General features: G+C 51.2%; 1 protein-coding gene across 1 annotated transcript; it reads left to right on the forward strand.

The window, feature by feature from the left end:
• Positions 1 to 5,899: 5,899 nt before the first annotated feature.
• On the forward strand, positions 5,900 to 15,215 carry LOC128949427 (olfactory receptor 14J1-like; the record flags this gene model as incomplete). Its single annotated transcript, XM_054294287.1, has 2 exons — positions 5,900 to 6,619; positions 15,135 to 15,215. Coding segments are annotated over 2 exons (801 nt in total), but the record flags the coding sequence as incomplete, so codon positions are not given.
• Between the last annotated feature and the right edge of the window lie 4,598 nt (positions 15,216 to 19,813).

Consider the following 19,813-nt stretch of genomic DNA (forward strand, 5'->3'; position numbering starts at 1 on the left):
CTCGCTTCCCCCTGTTTCCGGCCTGCCCCTTCGCAGGAGTCAGGAAATGCGGTACTAAGGGGTCCACTCTCAGGTTGAGGGTCCGGCTGCCGGCCCACGTCTCACTCACACACACATGCGCACGTCTCCCACTTCCGCCACCAGATTTCTCACCAGTCTGGTGCTCCGGTGCTCCTCTGCGTCGCTGTCCTGAGCCGATCTCTCTGGTCCTGGTAGCCAGCTGTCCTCTGAATATCCAAGATGGCCAGTCCTGAATCCTCTTGCAGCGTGGCTATCCCGGACGAGCACCCCCAGCTGAAATAAACAGGGCCAGGAGACTTCTTCTCCTTTTTAATGCCTTTATTAAAAGTGATCAGCTCAGGATTGGGCAGCTCAACGGGTCTGCAGCATCCCATCATCTCCCAGGGTGACTCAGAGGAGGAGGATATGCGCAGCTCTGTCCACTAGGGGCAGAGCTGGGGGATCCAGTCCTCGTGGGAGCCTTTAGGGCGTGGTATTCCCCGCCAGATGTTCCTGCTTCGGTCTGGGTCTCGCTTCCTGCCAGACCTGGCCCGGGAGCTCTCGAAGACAGGGTGAGGAACAATGAAGCTTTCCAGCATCTCTGCAGGCCTAGCGCTCCGCTCCTCACATCCAGACATCACTGCAGTCTCTCAACTCTTATTTGGCTCGTTGTTTTTGGGGTTTTCTCCGTGGGTTTGGAGTCGGGGGTCCCACAAAGCGTGCTGGTCCTGGAGTCACTTTGCATAACCCCCCCATCCTCCAGGTCTCTTCTCCTCACTGTTCGGGAAGGTCCCCACCCTTCACTGTCTCAGCAAAGGACCATTACCTGGCCCCAGCCAGGGCGTTTACTAATACAAAACCAACCATTAACGACAACGACCCGTAATTACCATACCAAAGGCAGCAGCCCAGCAGTAGTGGTAACTTTTTTCTCACAAAAAAATATTAACCGAATTTTTGTTCATAACAACTCCTGTCCCAATTCCCCCCTCAGCCCACCCAACCTCTCCCTCATCGCTCCCATACCGCTCCCAAGGCACCCAAACCCCCCGGATCCCCTCAGAACCCTCCCCAAAATCACCCAAAATTGCCCAAAATTTGCAAAAACATCCTCAAAATCTGACCGGTACGTTGAGGGTATAAACGCGCTCCCCGCGCTCGTTCTCGTAGCACTGCAGGAACATGGCGGCGGTGGTGGGAAACAGAACCAGAAGTCGCCTCAGTATTAAAGGAGATGTGGGCGGGGTTTATAGCGGAAGTTGGCAAAGGGGGTGATGGGAAATGTAGTCCAGAAAGCGAGGACTACAAAGGGTAAGTGGGTGGGGTTTGCAGCGGAAGTGAGTGAAGGGGATGATGGGAAATGTAGTCCTGGACAAGAGCGGAAGTACCGGGTGGAAAAAAAGAGGAATTTGGGACCAGAAAGGGAAAGTTTGGGTTGAAAAAGGAGAATTTTGGTCTACAATGGGAATTTGTGCCCAAAAATTGGAATTTGGGCACTCAGGGGAGGTTTGGAGCCAAAAATGGGAATTTGGGTCCAGGAAAAAAGAATTTGGACCAAAAAAGAGGAAATTTGGGTCCAAAGAGGAGAATTTGGGACTAAAAAATGGAAATTTGTGCACAAAAAAGGGAATTTGGCAACAACAAGGGGAAATTAGGTCAAAAAAATGGGAATTTGGGCTGAAAAAGGGAAAATTTGCGTCCAAAAAGGAGAATTTGGGACAAAAAAAGGGAATTTGGGTCCAGGAAGGGAAAGTTTGGGTCAAAAAGGAGAATTTGTTTCCAAAAATGGAGAATTTCGACCAAAAAAGTGGAATTTGGACGAAGAAAATGGAAATTTGTGCCCAAAAAGGGAAAATTTGGGTCCAAAAATGGGAAATTTTGTCCTAAAAGGGAAATTTGGGTCCTAAAAGGAGAATTTTGGTTGAAAAAAGGAGAATTTGCTTCAAAAAAGGGAATTTGAGCAACAAAAAGGAGAAATTTGGACCTAAAAAGGGAATTTGGGTGAAAAGAGGAAAAATTGTGGCCAAAAATGGGAATTTAGGTGCTCAGATGGGAAGTTTGGACCCAAAAATGGGATTTTGGGACTAAAAAATTGAAATTTTGCCCAAAAAAGGGAATTTGAGCAACAAAAAGGGGAATTTGGGCTGAAAAAAGGGAAAATTTGGGTCCAAAAAATGAGAATTTGGGCTGAAAAAAGGAAAATTTGTGCCCCCAAAATGGGAAATTTGGGTCCAGGAAAAAAGAATTTGAACCAAAAAAAGGAAATTTTGGGGAAAAAAGGGGAATTTGGGGCCAAAAAGGGAAAGTTTGGGCTCAAAAAGGGGAATTTGAGCAACAAAAAAGTTAAATTGGGTAAAAAAAAGGGAATTTCTGCTGAAAAAAAGGAAAATTTGGGTCCAAAAAATGGAAATTTTTGTGGGGAAAAAAGGGAATTTGGACACAAAAAAGGGAAAATTGGGCTGATAAATGAAGAATTGTCGCAGAACGAGGCCTTTTTCGGGGATGAGCCATTTGTCGGGTGCAGGGAAAACTCGGACACTCAATATGAGTCAACAGCAAGTTCCGTTTATTGAAGAGAGCATCAGACACTTATACAGCAAGTAATGATCTCATGAATATTCTGTAAGCCAAGCGATCTATTGGTTAAACTATACCATCACCTCTCCCTCATTCCTTTCGGCCTACATTCTCTATTTCCCACGTCTCTCTGTCCACTCGTTATCATACCCAACTAGGCCCAAGGACACGCTGTCTTACACGTGCAGGACTTGGAATTAGCCACGGCCTTGTACTTTTCCAGTGTCTAGTCAGATAAATTCCCAACAGGTGGGGACTGAGGACAGCAGAGGAGAACCCTGGGAGGGACTGAAGGGTGGTGTCAGAGATGGTGAAGCCTTTTGACATAGTAGAGAAAAGGCAGGAAAAACCCAAACTAATGCCAAGGGCAACTGGAGAGGCCCAGATTCAGAACAAAGACAATGGAGTTTCTATCCCAGGGCAGGGCTGTGGTGCAACACATCTCCCAGAAGGGGCCTGGGCCAGCCCCAGGCTTTGTGTGGGCAGGCAGAGGCAGGCAGGAGGCAGAGCTGGCAGCAAAGGAAGGGGCCAGCCAGGTGGGGCAGCCGGGGGATGCCGACAGCCTGCAGGGACAGAGGCGCAGGGCAGGGACACCGTGGGACAGCCTGGGCTGCACAGGGCACAGGCATGTGCAGCAGCTGCAAGACAGCCCTGCCAGAGCCAACTTGGGCAGCACTTTGGCCATGGCTGCTGGGCCTGGGCCTGAGGCAGGAGCAGGAGACAAGTGACCCTTGCAGGCCTGGGGCCTCATTGCCTCCTTGTCGCTGTTCAGCAGCCTGGCAGGGGCCGCCCCATGCTCCTGCCCTTGCCATTGCACATCCCCACATGCCAGTGCCCATCCCGGCAAGAGCCCTGAGAAAGGAGGGAGGGACAGCATCGGCCTGGTCAGGGGCTGGGGCTCAGGGTAGGCCCTTTGCATTCCTCAAACATATCCAGCTTTGCTCAGCACAAGAGACACCTTGGCCTTGTTTGTCCCCAGCTGTCATCACTGCCTCCAGTGTTCTGCCCTAACTGGAACCTGGGGACAGTTTCTCATTCATGTCCATCTGTGGGACTCATTAAAACTTCAAGAAACTTCAGAGTTTCATTTTAAATTTGAGTTCTTGAGAAGTTTTTTGAGCACTCTCTCAGGGACTGGGCTGATGTAAACAACACCAAATCCCCAAGAGGCTCATTAATGTCCTTGTGCTGTGTCTGTGCTGCTGAGCTTTAAAGGAACAGCTCTTCCCAGGACCAGCTCCTCTCCCAGCCCAGCAGGGCTGAGGGCTCTGCCTGCAGGCACTGAGGGGACAGGAGACAGGCAGAGACAGGCTGAAGGCAATCCGGATTGGGAAGACATTGAGCTGAGACTTCACTTGGGGAAAGCTCTTCACAGCCCTGTGCATGGTGAGTGTGTGGGTGCAGGGCAATGTCCCCTGTGCTCCTGGAGGGATCTCCTGAAGCTGACCCAGGACAGGACTGATGTGACTGTAAGGATGCTCTGCTGCTGTTTCTGCTTTAGGGGAGGATGTGCTGCAGAGTGGGGCTGCCCTGGGCACCGTCAGAAGGACAGGGCAGGACAGCTCCTGCTGCCAGGGACAGCTGCTGGGGATGAAGCTGGGGCTTCAGCCAGGGGTGCCCAGAGCTCCAGCTCATGCCCAGGGTGACTTTTCATGAGCTCATTCAGGGCAGGAGTTTCCTGCTTGGGTCTCTGCTTTCCTGAATCTGTGCTCCCACTTTTCCCTGGCTCAGCTTGATGGCAATAGAAGATTAACTGTGCAGGGTAGAGCAGGGGCTGAGACTCTTCAACCATCACCCTGAGGATTCCTGGGCACCTCAGCAAGTGCCTGCACCTGCCCAGCCTCCAGATCCATGCAGCATCACCTTTCCATGGTGCCCAGGCTGGGGGAGCTGTTCTTTAATCCCTGCAGGGCGCAGCAGCTGCAGGGCACGGCTGGCCCAGGGGCTGGGCTGGGCTCTGGCAGCTCTGGCAGGGAAGGAGCCCGGGCCCACAGGAGCAGCTGGGGCTGGGACAGCTCCAGCAGCAGAGCCGTGGGCAGGCAGGGAGAGAGGCAGTGCTGAGGGAAGCCCTGCTGCAGGGCAGATGTGGCACCTGCCGGGCCTGCCCTGCAGGGCACACACTGCCCTGAGCAGCACAGCTCTTGTGTCCCCTCGCAGCCAGCACAGCCCTCAGCCCGGGGGCTCGGGGCCTTCAGTCCCTCCTGGGCCAGCACAGCAGGCCCAGAGATGAAGGGCATCTCTGCGGCCATGTGCCCATTCCCTGCTGACCAGGGCCTGAGGGCCACTGTCCTGCCCTGCTGCTGCCTGGCAGGGGCTGGCCAGGGCTGGCCAGGGAAAGGCTTTTCCTCAGGCCCAGCTCTCTCTCTCTCCTTGCCTTGCCCAGGTGCTGCTGCCATTGCTGAGGGGCTCTCTGCAATGGTAGTTCCAGCTGCAGGGCCAGGCCCAGCCCTTGGGCTCCTCCTGTGCAGGCTGAGCACAGCAATGGGGTGTCCCAGCTCCCTGTGCCCGGGCAGCTCTGGGCAGGGCAGCCTGGGAGGCTGGCAATGAGCCCACTCTCCTGACTCTGGGAAAGGCAGGAGCCACTTTGTGTGCCAGGGATCCCTCTGCTCTCAGCAGTGTCTCCTGGCTGTCCAGGGTAACACAGGAGTGGATTTCAGAAAGGTGCAAGTGCAGGGCAGCTGGAACAGGAGAGAGGGACAGAGCACTTCCCCTCAGTCTGCACTAAATCTCAGACAATCCTCCTGCCTCTCTGGACTCTCTGTTCTCCCCAGGTGCAGCAGAATCTCTCATTCTGCCTTCTGTTATCCCCATCCCTTCACCCAGGCAGTTCTGCAGCCTTACAGGAAGATTCTTTATCCAAGCCTGAACACCAGGACTGGGCCCTGCTCTCACTGTTCCCTGCACTGACTGGGGGTCAGGGCTGACTCCCAGGTGTCCTGCAGGCCAAGGTCCAGCTCCTCACACAGCATTGGCCAGCAGCAATCAGAGCTCCAGCAATAATGGTGAAGGAAGATCTCCTAGACATACACAAAGGGGACGTGCTTAGTGGAAAGAAAGAGGCTATGACAAAGAGTCTTGATTTTTCTGTGAGAAATTTCCCCTCCGTTGCCCTGTCTTTCCTCCTTCTGTATGTTGAAATATGCAGACACCGCAAATGCCCAACAGCAGCTCCATCAGGCACTTCCTCCTGCTGGCATTGGCAGACACGCGGCAGCTGCAGCTCCTGCACTTCTGCCTCTTGCTGGCCATCTCCCTGGCTGCCCTCCTGGGCAACGGCCTCATCATCAGCGCCGTAGCCTGCAGCCACCACCTGCACACGCCCATGTTCTTCTTCCTGCTCAACCTGGCCCTCAGCGACCTGGGCTCCATCTGCACCACTGTCCCCAAAGCCATGCACAATTCCCTCTGGGACACCTGGGACATCTCCTACTCAGGATGTGCTGCACAGGTTTTCTTCTTCCTTTTCTTTATCACAGCAGAATTTTCCCTTCTGACCATCATGTGCTACGACCGCTACGTGTCCATCTGCAAACCCCTGCACTACGGGACCCTCCTGGGCAGCAGAGCTTGTGCCCACATGGCAGCAGCTGCCTGGGCCAGTGCCTTTCTCAATGCTCTACTGCACACAGCCAATACATTTTCCCTGCCCCTGTGCCACGGCAATGCCCTGGGCCAATTTTTCTGTGAGGTGCCCCAGATCCTCAAGCTCTCCTGCTCACAGTCCACATTCAGAAAAATTTGGATTTCATTGTTTGTTACCTGTTTAGGTTTTGGTTGTTTTGTGTTCATTGTTTTCTCCTATGTGCAGATCTTCAGGGCTGTGCTGAGGATCCCCTCTGAGCAGGGACGGCACAAAGCCTTTTCCACCTGCCTCCCTCACCTGGCCGTGCTCTCCCTGTTCCTCAGCACTGGCACATTTGCCTACCTGAAGCCCCCCTCCATCTCCTCCCCATCCCTGGATCTGGCCCTGTCAGTTCTGTACTCGGTGGTGCCTCCAGCCCTGAACCCCCTCATCTACAGCCTGAGGAACCAGGAGCTCAAGGCTGCAGTGTGGAGACTAACGACTGGATGGTTTCAGAAGCACTAAACTGCTGGCCAGTTTCTGCAACTCACTTGTAATAAAAGCAGTCTTCAATACTTCATGTAAGTTTCATTTTGGAAGTTCTTTATCTTTGCTTTAAATTTTAAATATTTTCTACAAAGTGATGTCATTGTTTGTGCCAACTTGGTGTTGCCAGTGCTGCTGCCGTGGCCCTGCCCTGCTGCCCTGGTGGCCCTGGTGTTGCTGCAGGGCCTGAGTGCTCTCGGGGCCGGGCACAGCCCTGGGGGTGGCAGTGCCGGGGCTGCAGCAGGGACAGGCCATGGGCACTGCTGGGGCAGCACTGACGCCTCAGCCCAGGGCCTGGGGGCTCCAGGCTCCTTGCCCAGGCTCTCTCAAGAACACGCCCAGGCCAATGCTCAGCACAGAAAAGCCCCGTGAGCAGCCCCAGGCTGGCCGTGGGCAGGCTGGGGGCAAACAGCATGGCTGGGGCTCTGCAAGGGCCCTGGGGCAGATGGGAAGGAGCAGCAGAGCAGGGGCCGATCCATCCCCAATGCACTGGACAGCTCAGGGCAGCATCCCAGAGCGTCCTGATGGAGCTGCCAACAACATCCCCCCTCTGCACTGCTAGCCTCAAGCCCTAGCCTCAGTTGCTTTCTTCCCTTTCTTTGCTTTCTTTCCTCTCTACTGCCCCAAATCTCTTCCAATTGCGCACTGCTGTCCCCTCCCCTGCAAACAGCCCATCCCTTTTTGCCCTTTCCTCTCTGGCATCACTCCCCATTGCAGTTCCTGACTTGGCACCCTGGGAACGTCCCTTAGGCAGCAGGATCATCCTAGAAGTGCTGCAGGAATTGTCTGCAGGCTCCTGCAGTGCCTGGTGCTGCTCCCTTGCCAGAGGCACGCCAGGCAAGGGGGGCACATCTGGGCTGCTGTGTCTGGCTCTGGGGCTCCCTGTTCTGGGCAGTGAGGAGGAGCTGCAGAGGCTCTGCAGGACTGACAGGATGGGCTTTGGGGCTGGCAGGAGAAGCTGAGGGACCTGGGCTGCTGGAGCTGCTGAAGAGAAGGCCCAGGGCTCCTCCTGCAACTGCTCCAAGGGTGGTTCCAGAGAGTCACAGAATTAGCAAGGTTGGAGAAGACCTTGGAGATTATCCAGTCCAACCTGTGCCCTGATATTGCCTTGTCTCCCTGAGCCTCCTCTTCTCCAGGATAAACAACCCCAGCTCCCTCAGCCTCTCCTCACAGGACTTGTGTTCCTGACCCCTCCCCAGCCTTGTTGCCCTTCTCTGGACACGCTCCAGCCCCTCCATTGCCTTCCTAAATTGGGGGCCCTGAACTGGACACAGCACTCGACGTGTGGTCTCACCAGTGCCGATTGCAGGGGAAGAACCACTGTCCTGCTCCTGCTGGCCACACCATTCCTGATCCATAGGAGTGCCCAGGGTTGGATGGGGGAAATGATGTGGAGGGGGTAGGGACAAAGTGTGATTGATTTTCAGCCATGAAGGGTCTTGATTTTCATATCTCTTCAGACTGCATGAGGAGGGGCTGGAGATCAGTATGAACAGGGGATTGCTGATATCAATTTATAAACAGGAAAAGAAAACTAAACAGGACAAAACAATTCTCTCTTCATTGTTTTCAATATAGTGGAATCACTTTGAATACACTTCTGAAATCTGTCTAATTAACCAGAAGAACTGAAGATTTGAATTATTCCCATGGGCTTGTCTTGTTTGGGAGTTTTGAACAAATGTTTATGAGCATTTGTCACTGAATTCCTGAACTGAAGAGCTCAAAGAAGAAGAGGCCTCTGGAAAAGTAAAGTTCATCACCAACCTCCACGGTGCTGAGGATCCATCCTGATCAGAGAAGGAATGAGGAGAAATGGGTACAGCTTTGTGGCTGCCCCAGCTTTGGGATGGGCCCTGGGCCTGGAGCAGGAGCAGCTCTTGAGGACCCCAAGGCCGGGGCTCTTGTGCTGCCCTGGGCAGATGGGATGGCAGCAGGGGCTGCAGAGCTCTCAGCATCTCCTGCAGAGGAGAGCAGGGCACCCAGGGAGCCTCCTTTCCCTTGGCCAGGCACCTTCCCCCATGCTGGGGCTGAGTCCTGTGGCAGCTGCAGCTGCTGCTGTGCCTTTGCCAGGGGCTGAGGCCGTGGGGCAGTGCCCAGAGCAGCCTGGCCTGAGCAGAGCTGTGGGGCCAGAGCCGGCTGGGCTGGGCTGGGGAGAGGCCCTTGGTGCTGCCCAGAGCTCAGGGCAGCTGACAGAGCTTGCAGGGAGCTGGGCTGGGCTCAGAGAGCCTGGCCCAGAAACCATCAGTGTCCATCTCAGCCTGGCTGAGCCTGCAGGGGCCAAGAAGAGCAGCCCAGGGTCTGCAAGTTCTCTGGGTGGGAGCTGAGCTTGTGAGCCCTTGAGCCCTGCCAAGTGCTGGGGCTGCACCTCCAGCTCCAGAGGAGATGGGACAGATGGGAGCACAGACAAATCATTCCTGCTGGATTCTTTCTTTTGTTTGCTTGTACAGGTGACCTGGATCCATATGTAGAGGAGGTGCTTGGTGACAGATAACACTGGTAGAGTGAGAAGAATAATATTATGTACTTGAAAATAATATTTCATGAATAATACGCACTGAGGAAAAAAAGGCACATATGATCAGAAGATCATCTGAGTTTTTCAGAGGAGGAGAGACATTCATTGATGTTCCAGTAGTCAAACCTATTCAAATTCTTTCCTCAGGGCTTCTTTGAGATTAGAGGTGACCACCAGAGGCCAAGGCCAGCCAGAGCTCTCTTTCCTGCCAGCTTCTGCCTGGGAGAACCCTTGCAGATAGGGAATATTTTAGGGGGATTATCAGTTTTGGCCTTGGGCACCTGGAAAGAGAAATGGTTGTTTTCCATAGGAAGGAAAGCACAGAGCCCCAGTTCTTCAAGAGCTGATGAGAATCAGCCCCCAGTATTTCAAGATCAGCTGGACCTGTCCGGTGGCCCCTGGCAGGCCAAACCAGCCAGACCTGTTCCATCTCCCCTTGGTTTCATGAGTGTCACAATGTTCTTCTTGCTTCTGCAGTGTCACAATGGCCCCGTGCTTCCATGAGGCCCTGCAGGGTCACAGTGGCCCTTTGGTTCCCTGAGGCCCCACAGTGTCACAATGGTCTCCATGATTCCATGGGGCCTTGCAATTCCACAATGCTCTCCATGGATCCACGGTGCCCTGCAGGATCACAACGGCCCTTTGGTTCCACGAGGGCCTGAAATGCAGCAATGGCCTCTTGGTTCCACAAAGCCCTGCTGCTTCACACTGGCCCCTTGGGACCATGCGGCCCAGCAGAGCCACAGTGATAGCCTTGGTGCCACAGGGTCCTCACAGTGCCACAAGGATTTCTTCATTTCAGAAGGCCCCACAATTTCACATTGGTCCTTATGGGCCCCACAGTGTCACCGGGGTCTCAACAGGAAGGAAACCACGGAGCCCCAGTGGTTCAGGGGCTGATGAACTACAAGTACCAGAGGCCAAGGCCAGGCCTGTCTGTCTGTCCTGGAGAGTTTGGGAGCAACTCTTAGACATATGAAATTTTGAATGTGAAATCCTATTTTTGGCCAATTCTTATCCACAGAAAGGAAAGCACAGAGCACCTGCTTTTGGAAGGCAGGTGAGAGCTGGCCCTCAGGAGGGCAAGGCCAGCCAGACCTGTCTGTAATGGCAGCTTTTGTGCAGGAACAATCATTGGATATAGGACTTTTGGAGGTGGAATCCAAATTTCAGCCATGGCCGCCTGAAGAAGAAGGATGTTTCTTTTCCATAAGAAGTAAAGGGTGGAACCCCAGTGTTTCAGGGCAGAATAAAAGCAACCACCAGAGGCCAAGGTCAGCCAGAGCTGTCTGTCCTGGCAGCTTTTGTCTGGGAGAAACCCGAGCATATAGGGAATTTTGGAGGAGAAATACTAATTTTGGAATCGGTGCCTGTGCAGGAGGGATGGTTCTTTTCCATAGGAAGGAAAGCGCCCCAGTGTCTGAAGGCAGGTCGGACCCAGCTCTCAGGAAGACAAGGTCAGTCAGACTCGTTGGCAATGGCAGCTTTTGACTGGGAGCAATCCCAGGATATTGGGAATTTTGGAGAGGGAATCCCATGTTGGAGATGAAGGGGAGACGACCATCCTTTAATGCATCGAACTCCAACTTTATTGATCAATCAATCACCTTATATAACAGTACTAACGAACTTCATGCATATTCTGTAATACAATGTCATGATAGCCTAACAGAGAAATTTCTAACCACTCCTCTTGTTTTAGAATACCTACAATTGTTTATTAAAAACAGAAACTAAAACAGAAACCAGAAACTAAAACAGAAACCAGTGTTCCCAAAACTTCTACATCTGTTCTCAGGATGGCAGGCCTTCCCAAGGACGGTGCTCCGCTTGCCATGGGAAGACAGCCTGAGAACTTTATTGTTTATAGAATGATGCCTGAGAGAGTCTGATTGTTTACACAAATCAGAAGGCTGAGAACTGTTAGAAACTGCTTTACTTTTCTCTTCTACTTTTCTCTCAATTGTATGTCTCATGGCCTCTTTCTTTAAGCCATTCCTGAAAAACTCTCCAACAATCCCATTTTGGCTATGGACGCTTGAATGAGAAGGGCAGTTCTTTTCTTTTCCATTTGAAAGAAAGCCCAGAGCCCCAGGGTTTCAGGGGTACATGAGAAGAGACCCTCGACATGCCAAGAGCAGTTGGACCAGTCAGGCCAAGCCAACCAGACCTGTTCCCTGTTCCCTTGTTTCCATGGGGCCCTGCAGTGTCCCAGTGGTGGTGTCATATTGGATCCTTGGTTCCATTAGGCCCAGATGTGTCACACTGGCCTCTTGTTTCCATGGGGCTCCAGTGTGTCATAATGGTCCCTGGCTTCCATGAGGCCTTGCAGTGTCACAGGGGTCTCCTTGGTGCTGCAGTGTCACAATGGACCCTTGGTTCCATGGGGACTCACAGTGTCAGAAGGGCCCCCTTGGTTCCATGAGGCCCTGCAGAGCCCCTTGTTTCAATGAGGCCTCCAAGTGTCATCATGGCCTCCAAGATTCCATGAGGCCCCGCAATGTCCCAGTAGACCTTTGGTTCCATGGGGTCCTGCACTGTTCCATGGGGCCCTGTATTGTCACAATGGCCTCCTTGGTTCCATGGTGCCACACAGTGTGACAACTGCCCCTTGGCCTGCCAAGACCCCAAAGTGTCACAATGGTTCCTTGCTTCCATGAGGCATTGTAGTGTCAGAATGGTCTCCATGATCCCATAAGGCCTTGCAGTGTCACAACAGACCATTGGTTTCATGGAGCCCCACAGTGTAACTATGGTCCCCTTGGCTCCACAAGCCTCTGAAGTGCCACAATGGCCCTTTGGTTCCACAAGGCCTCCAAGTGTAAAAATGGCCTCCATGGTTCCATGAGGCCCTGCTGTGTAACAATGCACCTTTGGTTCCATGATGCCCAGAGTGTCACAATGGTATCCTTGGTTCCACGGTGTCAGAATGGACCCTTCATCCCATGGACACCCACAGTGTTCACGGCAGTGCCCTTAATTCCACAAGGCTCTGCCATGCTCTAATGGCCCCTTGGTTCCAGTGGGTCCCAAAGTGTCAGAACAGTCTGCAGTGTTCCATGAGGCCCCGCAATGTCACTGTGCTCCCCTTGGTTCCCCATGGCCCCACAGTGGAACAATGGACTCTTGGTTCCATGAGGTTCCTCAGTCCCAATGGTCTCCTTGGATCCGCAGTGTCACAGTGGCCCCTTGGCTCCAAGTGGCCTTGCTGTGTCACAATGGGTCATGGTTCCATGAGGCCATACAGTTTAACAAGGGACCCTTGGTTCCATCAGGCCTTGCTGTGTCACAAAGGACTTCTGGTTCCATGAGCTCTCACACTGCCAGCAGCAGTCTCCTTGGTTCTGCAGTGTCACCATGGACCCTTGGTTCCATGAGGTTCCGCAGTAGAACACAGACACCTTGGTTCCGTGAGGTTCAGCAGTGCCACAATGGACCCATGGTTCCACCAGGCCTTGCTGTGTCACAATGGCCCCTTGGTTCCCAGAGGTTTCTCAGGGTCAAAATGGTCTCGTTTGATCCACAGTATCACAATGGACCATTGGTTCAATGTGGCCCCAAAGTGCCAAAACGGATTTTGGTTCCATGGGGTTCTGCTTTGTCACCATGGACTCTGTGTTCCATGAGTTTGCAAAGTGTCACAGCTGACTCTTTGGTTCTGTGAGGAACCACTGTGGCCAAATCTCTGAAATATCTGAATAAGTCTCCTGAACACTCATTTGCTATTGCAGAGGGTATCATTTATTCAGGCCTAAGGTCCAACCTGGGATAACTCCTAAAAATGTGGACAGGGAATTCTACCAGTGGGTTGCTTATGTACAGTCCCTAAATGTGAATTACATTTTACCCATTTCCAAAAAACCCACCTGAAATTCAAAGATTCAGTCCTTGTTTTCCCCATCTTCCCTGCACTCCTGAGCCAGATTTCTTCTTCTCTTCCAACCATCCTTGCTGGGGAAGCAGCCCCTGCATGCCTTGTTCCTGTGCTGAAAGTTCACAGGCAGGGGAAAAATGGAATGAAGCCTTTTGGTATCAGCCCCAGGCTTTGTGTGGGCAGGCAGAGGCAGGCAGGAGGCAGAGCTGGCAGCAAAGGAAGGGGCCAGCCAGGTGGGGCAGCCGGGGGATGCCGACAGCCTGCAGGGACAGAGGCGCAGGGCAGGGACACCGCAGCACAGCCTGGGCTGCACAGGGCACAGGCATGTGCAGCAGCTGCAAGACAGCCCTGCCAGAGCCAACCTGGGCAGCACTTTGGCCATGGCTGCTGGGCCTGGGCCTGAGGCAGGAGCAGGAGACAAGTGACCCTTGCAGGCCTGGGGCCTCATTGCCTCCTTCTCCCTGCTCAGCAGCCTGGCAGGGGCCGCCCCATGCTCCTGCCCTTGCCATTGCACATCCCCACATGCCAGTGCCCAGCCCGGCAAGAGCCCTGAGCAAGGAGGGAGGGACAGCATCTGCCTGGCCAGGGGCTGCGGCTCAGGCCTTGGCCCTTTGCATTCCTCAAACACATCCAGCTTTGCTCAGCACCAGAGACACCTTGGCCTTCTTTGTCCCCAGCTGTCATCACTGCCTCCAGTGTTCTGGAACCAGGGGACACTTTCCCAGTCGTTTCCCGCAGTGGGACCCATTAAAACTTCAAGAAACTTCAGAGTTTCAATTTATTTTGAGTTCTTGAGAAGTTAATTGAAGTCACTCTCAGGAACTGAGTCTGATGTAAACAACACCAAAGCCCTGTGAGAATCATTAAACTTTTCCTAGTCCCGTTATGGAAAAAGATTTCAAAGAACTTGTAAAAAATATGCATTCCTATTTTAAAGGATGTATTTTATTATATTTCTCTTTACATCAGAGGTGATTGCAGCATTCTGTGATTGATATTGACCCAGGGTCTCTCCTCAGCAGCTCTGGCCTGCTCACAGAAGCTGTGCCTGGAGCTCTGACCCAGTGTGGACAACCTTGCTCCACATTGCCCAGCCCCATCCTGTCTGTCCTCACTCCCCTGGGACCTGCTGTGCTTGCAGAGCTGGCTGCACTCAGCCTAAGAGCGGTTTTCCCGTTTTGGGTTTTTTTGCAGGAATCTGAAACTCCTGAGTTTCCCCACTGCAAACAGACACACTGCTCAGGTGTGTGCTGGCCCCAGGTGCCAGCAAAGCCACTGCAGAGCTGCCCTGGGCCAGCTGTGAGGGTGGATCATCAGCCCAAGCTGCACTGGGCCACTGCAAGGGGCTGTGGCCATGGGCACTGCACTGACCCCACTGCTGGGTTTGGCTGCCACGGCCACCGAGAGAAATTAAACTGTCCTTGGAAACACTGGGGAGGACTGGGACATACTGGGGAACACTGGGAACGCTGTGGGAGACACTGGGGCATACTGGGAGTGACACTGGGGGATACTGGGACATACTGGGAACACTAGGGTTATTGCAGAGAAGACGGGACAATGGGGTACCTGTGGATGACATTGGGAGGAACTGGAAGGGAATGGGAATGAACTCAGGTGTATTGGGATGGACTGGGCTGTACTGGGAGGAACTGGAGGGGGACTGGGGTTGTACTAGATCCTACTTGGGATGAACTGGACTTTACTGAGGTTATATTAGTCTGTACTGGGAATGGACTGGGCTGCACTGGGAGGGACTGGAGGAGGGTGAATGAGTTGTACCCGCCTTCCGCCACACCCCATTTGCCGAAGCTCCCGCTCATCACCAGTTGTAGCCAATCAGCGCCAGGGATCCGGGTCTCAGGGGGGTTCCTAGATGAGCGCCATATTTTCTTTTTGCCTACATCTCCCGGCATGCCTCGCGGCCAGGAATGGCCCCATTGGAGCCGGGAATACAATGCCCGTCATGCTCCGCGCCCCACAGAACCCCGGGATCCGCCCCCATCTCTCCCATAACTGTCCCCCAGACTCTCCAGGATCCGTCCGTGATCTTTTAGCGCCCATTCGGGACTACCAAACTGTCCATGGACCCCCGGATTGCTCCCAACCACACAGATGCCCAGTACAGCCACTTCTGAGAATTCATCTCCTCTCATCCCCCGCGGCCCCAGAGCCCCTCAGAACACAGTCCCGTGCCTAAAACTCCTGCCGTGCCCCGCGTCCTAAAGAGCCCCGCTAGAGACCCCCGAGCTCCCCCCAACGCTCCCGAGCCGTTTACGTTTCCCCCCGAGGGCCTCAAATCACGGCTCGGACGCAAAAGTGTCCCCCAAGTGCCTCCCCGGACCCCCTAACATTGCGTTCGAACCACTTCCAGGACTATAGCTCCCATCATGCTCCGCGGCGCAAGTCCAGCGTTATTCCAGCCGGGACTTCATCTCCCGTCATGCCCCGCGCCCCACCGAGACCCATTGCAGCTGCGGCCTGAACTCCCGTGATGCTCCGCAGTGCCGTTAAACCGTATGATACCTGTGCGTCCAACTCCCATCACCCCCCGCGCCCCAGAGAGCCCCGTTCGAGCCCCCCCCAAGGGCCCGCCCGGACCCCGAAGGGCCCGAGATTCGCTTCCCTGACCTCCAAGGCCCCCTGGACCCCCAAGTGCTGCCCCGGACCCTGAACTGTCCCTCAGAATCCCTGAGTGCCCCTCCAAGTGCCCACCCGGCTCCCTGAAGTGTCCTCCAGACCCTCAAGTTTTCTCTGAATTCCCTCCCCAGACCCAAAACTTCCCCAAATGTGCGCCAGAAATGTCTCCAGGGACCCCAAAGTGCCACTCCTTGACCCTGTGTGAGAAAATAAGGCAAAAGGTGACAAAAGTGCTAAATTATTGGCATAAAGATGGAGAATTCAATAGCTGACAGTTGTCAATTAATTAAGGGAATTATGTTACTTAGAACCAGTGATGCATAATGTTTTTGGTTGCTAAAAATGTATATAATTTTCATATCAATTTAGAAATTGGGTAATAAAAATATTGAATAATATTTTCAATTCAAATAATGCAACTATAATTTTAGGAATTATTATCTTTTAATTTTCAAGTAAAATGCATATTTTATTATGTTTTGGGATGTCACTCCCAGGTCGGCGATGTCAGACATAGTGAGGCTGGCGGGGAGGAGCAGCTTGTCCAAACAGGCTCAGCCTGCAAGGGGCTCATTCTTCTCCCTGCCCAGACCTCCTAAGTTGACATTCAGCATCAAAAACACTTGGGAAATGCTTCCATCCCCTCTTCTCTGAAATGAAAAGTATAAAAATATTCCCTTGACTAAGACCAAAAATCCTGATGTGCACTTTGGAATCTCCCTCCTGAAGAGAACTCCAAACTGACTCCAATCCCTGCACAAGCCCTGGAGACTGGAAGACAATGGAAGGGAGACAAAGAGCTCCTGAGGCCTTTCTGTATTTTAATCAGCCCCACACTGGATTTGGGGCTGGCTCCAGGAGCCTCAGGAACGCAGAGAAGGATGAAGAAGCTGCTCAAGGAGGCAGCAGCAAAACTCCAAGTGCCTTGGAGCATGGCTGGGCCCCAGGGAGGGCAGGGAGTGTCCAAGGCTGCCCAGGGCCTGGTGAGAGCAGATCCTTGAGGGCAGGATTGCAGGGAGCCCAAGGCTGTGAGCAGGGAACTGCAATGCTGAGCAAGGCCTGGCTTGGCTGGGTTTTCTCTCCTTTCAAGAGTCTCTGGGTAGGCACTGTTGGTTTCAGGTCCATGGTCTCTGTGCTGCTCTTGGCCTGCTCTGGTTAGGGTGACGAAGGCAAGAAGCTCTGACCACGGTCCTGATGCTGTCTTATGTTTTCTGTGGTTAGAAGTGTTATTTTAATTCTTCATTTACAGGGTGGCTTGTTGTTCTAGGGGTTTTGGTTAGGTCATTCTTTTTTTCCTGCTTTATGGGATTTTCATATTTGGTTATTGGGTGACATAATCCTCTTCTTTATGGTGTCGGGTGGTTTACCATCTTAGATGAGAGTGGGGGTGATAGTAAAAGGTTTTAAAATCATAAAATTTGGGGAATTAGAAAGAAGCTAGACTTAGTGGGGCCCTGGAAAAATTTTAAACGTAGACTCTGAAAATGTTAGGCTTTGTGTTTTGCCAGATCATGTGAAATTGCACCTGCATAAGCAGTATGTGATAAAAGATATAATTGTTCAATGTGACGATTGTTTAGTAATTAAATACAATTATTGTATAATCATAAGAAGAATAATGAGAAAGTATGTTAGAAGTTTGAGGAGGGGGGTCACGAGGAGCCCATGCTTGGCTGAAATCTATGTATACAACAGAACAATAAAAGTTTAATAATTAACATGAAAGTTATATAATGATAGAATATAAAAACATGTTCATCCCGAACCCATGTCGGAGACAGATTTGGGTTTGTACCCCTGACACTCAGAGCTCTTCAATAAAAGCACCTGCATAGAATCATTCTCGTGATTATGTGCTTCTGAACACTGACAGGAGCAGTAGGGGGAACACCTGATGTGAGGGGATTTACATAATTATAAATCCTTTAACTAGCATTGGAACTTGGCATAACTATTAAACATTCAACAAACAATCTATAACTAAGATTGGAACTTTATATTAACTCCTTTAACAATGAACTTTATATCAATTCCTTTAACAATTGATTCTCTACTTTCCCCCTCTAATTGTTCAATTGGGCTCAAGCTTGCATCAATTAGCAATTACTTCTTCCTGAAAGTACAATTTTTAATATTGGTTATAAGTTTGCTTGGCAACATGCTGTTCTTGATCGTTCATTATCATGATTACTTTTACTTCTTTCTTATTAAGCTCTTTTGGTATCATTACACTTGCTTGTACAGCAGATGTTACAACTCAGATTATACAGGGGAGCATGCAAGGTAGGAGGATTAAACTAATAATTTCACATATGATGAAAAAGGCCATTTTTTTCCACCAGTTTCCTTTTAATGACCAGAAATTGTCCCACCAGCTGGTATCAAATGTAGGGATCCACTCTTGTGTTCCAACATAAACTAACTTCCGGATTTCCTTTGAGATATTTCTAATGACTTCACTGCAGTCATCCATTTCTAAGCAGCACTCGAGGAGTTAAATTTTCCACATGTGCTTCCTTCATGGGCTAATAAATAATCTACTGCTAGTCTGATTTGATACACCACAGCTCTAGTCTGGGATAGTTGGTCATTTATGTGGTCTAAAGCTTGAGAGGTTCAGTTCGATACCATCTCGAGTACTGTGTGTAATCTTAGAATCTGATTTAATGTATAAATTCATTAGAAGACTTTAGTAGGGGATGTGGTTGGTTTTGACTCTTCAGTGGGAGGTGGTCCAGGTCCTTTAATCTGGGTTATATGTGTCCACCCCCTCTCTTGGGTCATATGGCTGTATTGGTGGTGAGTAGGACCTGAAAAGGGCCTTCAAACTTAGAGGCTAAAGGTCCAGATTTCCATGATTTAACTAACACCCAGTCCCCTGGATTGATGTTATGTCCCTTAGTGTCTAAGGGAGAGGTTTGAAGGACATAGCCCTTTTTCCTAAGATCTTTGAATCTCCTTCCTATGGCCTTTACCTATTTTAGAGTGGCTGTCTCTCCTTCTGGATAAATTCCAATGCTATATGAGGTTATCAAGAAGGGGAGTCCAAACATCATTTCATAAGGTGAGACTCTTATGCCTGATTGAGGCCTTGTTCTAATTTGTAACAGTGCTAAGGGTAGACATTTAAGCCAATTCATCTCAGTTTCTGTAACTAATTTAGTTAACCCATTTTTGATGGTTTTATTCATTCTTTCTACTCCTCTGGAGCTCTGGGGATGCGAATGGGCTGTGCAACCTCCATTTCATTCCCAGGGCTTCAACAACTTGTTGTAAGACTTGGGCAGTAAAATGTGGACCTCGGTCAGAATCGACATTATTTATCAACCCATATTGGGGAATGATGTTTTCTAGAATTGCTTTTGTGGCTGCTTGGGCTGTCTCTGCTTTTGCTGGGAACGCCTCTACCCAATGGATGAGGTGATCCATGGTCACTAATAAGTGTCTCTGTCCTTAAACACGGGACATTTCTGTGATGTCTACCTGCACCGTTTGGAATGGCCACAAGATCAGATAGCACTCTTCTCATTACTTTCTGATTAATTTGTTGGCAAGTTATCCCTTGGTAACTACCTTTCCTATGGTACGTACTCCCATGCACATATGATCCCTTGGAAAGGGGTCACATAAGCCTTGTATTCCCCAATGGGTCAACTCATATAACTCTGTCATCACCTTTCGGGCTGGAGCTCTATTTAAAATTTGCTGTCCATCAGGGGTCCACCACTCTCCATTTTCTTTTTGCTGTCATCTCATCTTTTCTAACTCTCTCAATTCTTTCTTGTCAAAGACTGGTTATTCCTCTTTCCTTTCCCTACTAGATGTTCCCTCTATCTTAAGAATTTTAACTGGACTTTCTTGTTCCAAAGCTACTTCTTTCATTACTTGATCAGCTAATTGATTTCCCTTTATTTCCAGGGTGTCCCCTTTTTGATGTCCTTTTATGTGAACAATTGGTTTCCTTAGGGACTCTAGTACTAATTTTCTTAGCTCTTCATGTATTAAATTTTTGCCTTTAGAATTTAGATGCCCCTGTTCTTCCCATATTTTCTGAATGTACGGGCAATCCCAAATGCGCACCAGGAGTCGATATAGG

The sequence above is a fragment of the Melozone crissalis genome, unplaced genomic scaffold (genome assembly GCF_028551555.1).
Source record: "Melozone crissalis strain CALT ecotype California unplaced genomic scaffold, PUWL_Pcris_2 ptg000231l_1, whole genome shotgun sequence".
NCBI classification, from domain to species: Eukaryota; Metazoa; Chordata; class Aves; order Passeriformes; family Passerellidae; genus Melozone; species Melozone crissalis.